Source organism: Montipora capricornis, chromosome 7, assembly GCF_036669925.1.
Source record: "Montipora capricornis isolate CH-2021 chromosome 7, ASM3666992v2, whole genome shotgun sequence".
NCBI lineage: Eukaryota > Metazoa > Cnidaria > Anthozoa > Scleractinia > Acroporidae > Montipora > Montipora capricornis.
The window spans coordinates 27,103,894-27,111,527 of NC_090889.1; the positions used below are offsets into that span (position 1 = coordinate 27,103,894).

The 7,634-nt window shown below is 37.4% G+C and overlaps 1 protein-coding gene across 2 annotated transcripts in view; it reads left to right on the forward strand.

Annotated features, from left to right (window-relative positions):
- Positions 1-5,727, forward strand: part of LOC138056701 (phosducin-like protein) — a 10,573-nt gene extending 4,846 nt beyond the window's left edge. The window contains exons 3-8 of one of the 2 annotated variants that reach the window (XM_068902559.1): positions 957-1,087; positions 1,519-1,624; positions 2,334-2,396; positions 2,973-3,023; positions 3,651-3,775; positions 5,153-5,727. In XM_068902559.1, the coding sequence (XP_068758660.1) occupies positions 957-1,087; positions 1,519-1,624; positions 2,334-2,396; positions 2,973-3,023; positions 3,651-3,775; positions 5,153-5,249 (573 nt within the window). In that variant the 3' untranslated portion in view covers positions 5,250-5,727. Of the gene's footprint in view, positions 1-956; positions 1,124-1,518; positions 1,625-2,333; positions 2,397-2,972; positions 3,024-3,650; positions 3,776-5,152 lie in introns of both variants that reach the window. The other variant, XM_068902558.1, reaches the window with a different exon arrangement.
- The last annotated feature ends 1,907 nt before the right edge of the window (positions 5,728-7,634 follow it).

The following is a 7,634-nucleotide window of genomic DNA, read 5'->3' on the forward strand; positions in this document are numbered from 1 at the left end:
AAAGGAAAATTTAACTTGACTCGAACTTGACTCGTGACTCGAACTTGACTCGGGCTCGAACTTGACTCGTGCTACGATCAAACTCCTTCTGTGTATTGCATTCATTGCACTTGCTGATGAATGTTTTATTTACTTCACTCGGTACCATTCGCATTATTAACCAAGTACCGTACAAGAAAGAAATTAAACTACCTTTTCTTGTTGTTTCCATTGCCAGCTATTTGGGTATCAAATAAATATAGGTTTCTTGCTTATAAAGGTCCAGTTAAAAGTTTAAACCAGGTACCATTCATGTAACCCTGTCTTTCCCTCTTGAATTTACTTAAAACACATCTCCATGCTTCAAAGAAAAGTGCTCGAAATAGCAAGGTAGTCTGCAGTTTTTCTGATTGAATATTCTCCCTCGAAGATCTTTAAAACATTTGTTATTTCCCTGAAAAATTTTTGTTCAAATGTTTTTTGAGCAAGACTTGCCCATTTATGAAGTAGACCCTCCAAATTCCAGATAATAACAACAAAAAAGGTGCACAATGTAAAGGGGGTAGGTCAGATTCTTTAAGAACTCACTATAAATCAATGTCCCCAATTGACAAGTAAAATCGTCTGGCGTTAGACAGAGTAAAATCTATTAAGTGTCACTCTTAGGGGTCAATGGTCAAATTTTAGATTTTAGGGTTACATTTTGTAACATCTCCACTCTGGATATGTGAATAGTAATAAATCCATCCTGCCAATGGGCAAGCTTCACAAATGTACATTGGATGACAAAAATACTAAGTGAGGAATGCAGAAAAATGAGTGTACCCTATTTGTGTGTGTGTGATGCCAGTAATGAAGTAGGTGCGTAGATCTGACAAAGACTTGACTGAATCATTTCAAATATGGTAAGCTGTGCATTACTCAACTCTTGATGTTGTGGCTCATGACACCCTTTGGTTTCCTTTTTTTATTGATAGCTTGATGATGAGAGGGAGAAAGAACTTTTGAAGGAACTGGAACTGGATACAGATGAATTCATCAAACAATATCATCTTAAGAGACTGCTACAACTTAAACAAGAACAAGAAAGGAGACTGAAGCTTTCAAGGTTGTGTCTTAATATAATTTATTGCTTTCTCTTCAGGTAATGCTGGAAAAATTCACGGAACTGTTAAATTGAATGATGACCCCTGTAAGAGTTATTGGCATGCCAATCACATGAACCCATTGATTGACCCCTGAGAGTGAGACAATAGATTTTACTCTAACACCAGACAATTTTACTTGTCATTGGGGGCGCCTTGGTGTGTTTGAAGTGTGAATGGGTTAAGAAAAACTATGATATCATTATGATAGTATCCTTGAGGCTTTCATGTTTAGTCGTTAAAAAATGCCATATCTTTTTTTGGGTAAAATATGTGAAATTGAAATTGAAATTGAAATTGAAATTGATGTTTCAGCAGTGCTGGTGACAGCCTCCATCAGAATGATTTTTGATATTATTATGAATATGTGTCTATTTGTAACTTCTCTTTGCAGTCAAAGATTTGGTAAAGTGATCAATCTGCTGGACAAGCAACAGTTTCTTGATGCTGTGGACAAGGAGGATCCAAATATTGTGGTAGTGGTCCATCTCTACAGTAAAGTGAGTACCGTTGATTTTGCGAAAGTACATGTAGACTGTACAGCAGCTTGTGGAGTAAATTGTCCACCGTACAAAGATTCTAAAAGCTGAGGTTTCGAGCATTAGCCCTTCGTCAGAGTGAATCGAGGAATTGTGGGTTACGTCTAGTTTTTATAGAAGAGTAGGAGCTACGCTATTGACGGTAACATGGCAACGTGAAAAATATTAGTTGAATGAAATTTGCTTTCTTCCAAATCAGCACCCTTCATCCTCACGGTATTAACGAACGCTTTTCATTAAACTAATATATTCTGATTTTTCTTGTTGCAATGTTACCACCAATAGCGTAGCTCCTACTCTACTATAAAAACAGGACGTAACCCACAATTCCTCGTTTCGCTCTGACAAAGGGCTATTAAACGCTTGAAACATCAGCTTTTAGAATCTCTGTACGGTGGCCAATTTACATTATCAACTCCGTTCAACTTGATAAAACCAAACTTTTGGATACTACTTCCCCAACGACGGAGCACCACAGTTTCTTTAGAAACTACCCCCTTCATTCAGCTTGTGGAGTAATAGAGCAGGGCAAATGTGAGCATGGGGATTCACAAGTCAAGAGAAAGGAGACCCCAGTTCAAAAGGATTGCAAAAGGGGGGTTTTCACTTTTTATAAAATAATTCAACCGTGGTGCATTTTTCTGATTTCTTCTTTGAATATCATTTTTAGGATCTCCAAAGTTGCAGAACAATGAATGGCTGTCTGCAGTGCTTAGCTCAGCAGTATTCTTTAGTGAGTACACCATCTCAAAAACGTTTTTTGTGAGTCAATACCCGTTCAATGTAAGGTAGGCAGTCTTAACCTGTAATTATGTCTTGTGTTCTTAAATAGTCTCCTATGCAGCTGTTCTTTGTGTCGTCGTGCAGTGCTCCTCCCCATACAAGGAACATTGCGTGAAGACATAAAAGAATGGCTGCATAGGAGACTAGTTGCTAAGGTTTCACAAAAGAAGTAATGGGGGGCTTGTGCTGGGCACTGTTATTATTTTTTATTTAAAAAACCGAGGAAAAAGGTAAAAAAGGCAAAATAATAGCATGATATTGTGTGCTATTGTAGTGATATCATGATTGTAAAGTGGGCGGTCACCTGTGTAACCTATGCTTCCTTTGGAGCAGAAATAAAAGATGGTGGATTCACATCATGTGCATGTTTCTTTGCTGTGTATAATCCTCTGGCATCAAGGTACAGTCTGGAGTGCAGACATCACAACTGTTATTCAATTCATAGGGTTCAGCCCCTTTTGGCCGTTCTTGTAATGATTATGAAAAGGAAAGATTTCAGTCATCAGCATTATTTTTTTTTTCAAAGGTAAAATTTTGTAAGATTGTTGCTCAGGATACTGGCATCAGCAGACATTTTGTAAGTATAAGAAGAACAGGGGTGTGATGAAGAAAAATCCCAGTCACTTCAGTTGGGTTGCCTGCTAGCACAGGTCTCTTTTCTTTTGGGTTCGCTGGGTTGACAAGCATGGGAATAGAGGCCTCTGCCATGGGTCGAAACTCACTCAGCAAACAAATCCCCATGTGATACTTCATGTTGTATAGGCTCACTTAACAACAGCGGAATTACTGTAAAGGAATACTTGGGACACAGCAGGCTCAAGTCACAATCAGCAAACGTATCACAGGGCATGTGGTTTGAAGAGTGCCGTCCAAGGTTGCGAATGGCAGTTGGATCAAAGTGAGTTCCGATCCATGGCAGAGGTTTCTTTTCTGGTACGATGCAAATAGAAAAGAAACCTCTGCTTGCAGGGAACTGTTGGAAAACCCAGTGAGACTGGTGGTTAGAAGTCTTTTAGCTGGTCAAATATGCTTACTTCAGTGCTTAGCAAATTCTCTCATAAGGAGAGAGTGGCATCAAAATTTGTGGAAAGTATGTTATTTTTATTTTTATTGTTATCGTTTACAAGAAAGGAGAAGTAAAAATGGCATTTTAATATTTTGTATTATATAATAAATATTTTTATTGATATTTTTGATGCCACAGAGAAAAGAGGGTCTTCCAGCTTTACTTGTTTACAAAGGTGGGCAGGTTATTGGAAACTTTGTAAAACTTGAGGATACCTTTGGTGAGGACTTTTTTGCAGTTGATGTGGAGAGTTTCCTTATTGAGTAAGTTTAAAAAAATCACATTGCAAGCATTAATATACTTTAAAAGGCACAATGAGCACTGCCAGGTGATTTCCAGTCTGAGCAATACATGTATGTCCCAGTCTTGAGACAGAGCATAGGACTGAAACTAAGGCTTTACGGAGGGGATTTTCCCTGCCTTCTTGAAGAGTGACAATAATAAAGTAAACAATGCAAAGCCACTGTTTTCCCATCTATTAAATATTTTCTCATAATATTGTTGCAACTAATTGATTGGCTGGACTAGTTGAAGGTGTTGAAGTATTGTACATGTACTGGTAATTGCATACAAAGACCAACCTTTTTGAATTTTGATCCTGTTATTGAACGTTTTATTAATTTTGATCAAATTAAGGTAGACTGATTTTACCTCTGCAATCAAGTTACTGTTACTTACTTTTCCTGATTCAAGATTCACCAGGTCCTTATCATTACAAGAGGAAAGTGGTCACCAGAACCTACTTGAATGAACTGCTATAAAGGCACTGTTACACTTTGCAATTTCTTGTGCAACTTGTCTTGCAACGCCATTTCTACAAACGTTCTCATGTTACAAAACAAGTTGTTTTACAGGTGTCACACTGAGCAACGTGTCACGCAACTTGTCTCATTTGGATGATCACATGAGGTTAAAGGAACATTTTCATTGGCTGGTGCTGCAAACTGTTGTGACCCAAGTTTCAGGACAGATGTTACACTGTGCAATGCAGAAAAAATTTGTTGCAACGGTTACCATTGCAGAAAGTAGAACTCAATTCTACTTTCTGCAACAGTTCTGCAACTGGTCTCGCAATGTTTTTAGCCATTGCAAGGTATGTTACAATGGGCAATAACGACTCATGCAACTTGTCTCACAATCGCGTAGCGACACAAGTTACAAGAAAAATTTCACAGTGTAACAGCGCCTTAAAGAGATGAGATAGATAGTTTTAAAATTATTAATAAAATACCACATATGCAGCCAAATGGCTGAATTGCATAGGTTACAAACATTTTAAATATATATAATATGTAACAAACATTAACGCAAATAATACTTAAAAAATACAATTTTTTTTTATTACAATGATGAAAATTGTAATAGCTTCCATTAGTTCCCTATGGCTCAGCGGTAGAGCATCTGAATGCGTAATTAGAAGGTCATAGGTTGGCCAGAACCACTTTGATTTTTTCTTTACTATCCCCAAGTCTCTTCAACCCAATGAAACCTCAAACGACCCAGGTGATGAGTCTGGCATTAGCCAGAGTAAAATCTGTCAAGTCTCACTCCCAGGGATCAATGGCTTAACAATGTGACTATGTTTTGGTAATTTCTTCTTTCAACCACTTTACTTTATTTGTTTGTGTGTTTTTCCTCAGGAATGGTACTCTGACAGAGGAACTGGAATGTCAGCTAACATCAAGTATATCTTGTAAAAAGGAGGAAGAAAGTGACAGTGATTTAGATATAGATTAGATTAAATTCAGATTTTGTTAATAATTCTTCGTTTATCAGTTGGCAATTTACCTACTTGTGCAAAGATGTTAATAAAATATTCCTCCTCCCAGCTTAATGTTGCAAAATGTATTATAGTAGTGTTAAGAATTTGTTCAAGAGGTTCTAGGCAAAAGGAAAATTAATTTAATTGTGCAAAAACACAAAGCATGTAATGGATGTTATAGGCAAGAATAAATATAACTATCATGCTTGGTCTGGACGAAAAATCTAGGACAAGTAAGCAGCTATTAAAATTATAATATATTATAATATAATGCTCTTGAAACCAGTTCAGATGACAATGCAATGAATTTAATAAAATATACAACATAAACAGTGAACCTCAACCTCAAACACAGCAGAGTTGTACCACAAATCAATCCAAGGAAATATGAGGTTGTCAAGACCTGTATTTTATCAGTGATTTTAAAACATGAAATAAATTTTATTGCAAAAATGGGGGCCAGTGAATCATATCAGTCTGACTTTGGGGTCAAATATCTGTGTACCACAACAAAAATAACAAACAAATGGAAAAATGTTTACATGTGCACTAAAATGTTGAGGATGCGTAAAATGTTCATGAAAGTTTCAAACATGTAGCTAATCTGAACCCAGAGAAAATTGAAGTGCAAAAAATATTTCAGTTATGCATTTGCCAGTGAAAAAAGAGGCAGCAGTCACAACTTGTCTGGCTTTTGTGCCATTTTGCTGCACCTGTTATGAATTTTCCAGTAAATTATATTCTACCTTTGTGCATATTGTCCATACTAGCCTCATTAGCATGAACAGAATTTAATGGACACATAGTTTTTCAGTGAGTGATTAGCCCATTGACTCCCAGGGGTTCCCCATTGATGAGTAAAATCGTCTGGCGTTAGACAGAGTAAAATGCAAAGTCTGGCCGGTCTAGGCCGGTTTGGACGTCAAAGGGTTAACCCTTTGACTCCCAAGCTGGCCTAAACCGGCCATATTTAGTATTTTACTCTGTCTAACGCCAGTAGATTTTACTTGTCAATTTGGAACCCAGGGGAGTCAATGGGTTAATAAGGGCATTGTGACAATATAAATGATCGTCTGCCCATTTTGGCAAACAGTCCCTTTGTATTTTCAATTTGTTCTTGGGTATTTTTTAACTTGTAGTCAAGTGAAATGCTTGCTATTACACTGATAGGAATTTTTTTTGCTTCAGTCGACAAAATGCATTTTTTTGTTTTGTTTTTTCACAGGGTACTACTGTTCTTGAGTAGGTGATGTCTGAAGTTGTGATGATAATTATTAGTATAAAATTATACTAAAACAGTGGATAGCATTGAGCGCGTGCCCTGATTGGCTACTCGAACTCCGGATATCCTTTGCTATTCACCTCCGAGCAATTCACGTGGAATTTGCACCCGAAATGTTGTAATCTTTGCAGGAATAAATGAGTTAAAATCATATTTTTGTGCTGTATTATCTCACTGTTTTAGTATATACTAAAACAACTATTCACCTCAGTGGAGGTGGCTATAGCCACTTCGGTGAATAGTTGTTAATTACAACATCAACATCACTGGTTATTCACATTACTCAAGACTAAAAAAACAATGGCCACATTGCAGTAAAACTTGACCTTGCATTTCCTTTAGTTTCTGTTTTGACTGCTACACCATCATGTCTGCCATGATCAAACTTTCTACTCAACAATGCCCTTTCCATATTCGGTGCTGATTTCAGGGTTATTTTAGCGGTTTGTTTTCCTTTTTACTTTTTTGCTTATTTTTTAAAGAGAATTAGAGTGAACTCCAGCCTTGCCTGGGAAACTGACCATTTTACAGTTCTGTGCCCTGTTACCAGGCCTTTGAATAAAAGTGAGGCTGGAGTTGACCATGCATGCTTTGATATGATGATGTAAATCATTTTGTTGTAATGCACTGATAAACTCGAAACTTCAACATCCCCCACCAACCATAACTCTAAAAAAATGACCAACTTTCTAAACGAAAGTTTAGACCTAATCATTGAAATGTGTACTTAGACTTAATCTGTAAAATTAGAGATTAAACAAGGGGACTCGTGGTTGGTATAACCATGAGATCTTTCCCTCTTGTTCTGTGCTCAGTTACTAGGCCTTTGAATAAAAGCGAGGCTGGAGTTGACCACTGCTTTTCTCATGAAGATAGAAACTCGTTAGCATTATGCTCCGACAAAATGGAAACTTCAACACCCTTCCCCCAGGCATTTGACTATCCTCTGTGCCCGGGGAATGGGCAATTTGACCTTTGCCTGCGTCGGATGGGGATAATTGAACCAGAAGAAGGTTTCAAATGATTTTTTTTTCGGGCGCCGAAGTCACTAACAGCCATAAAACACGTGTTTGGACGA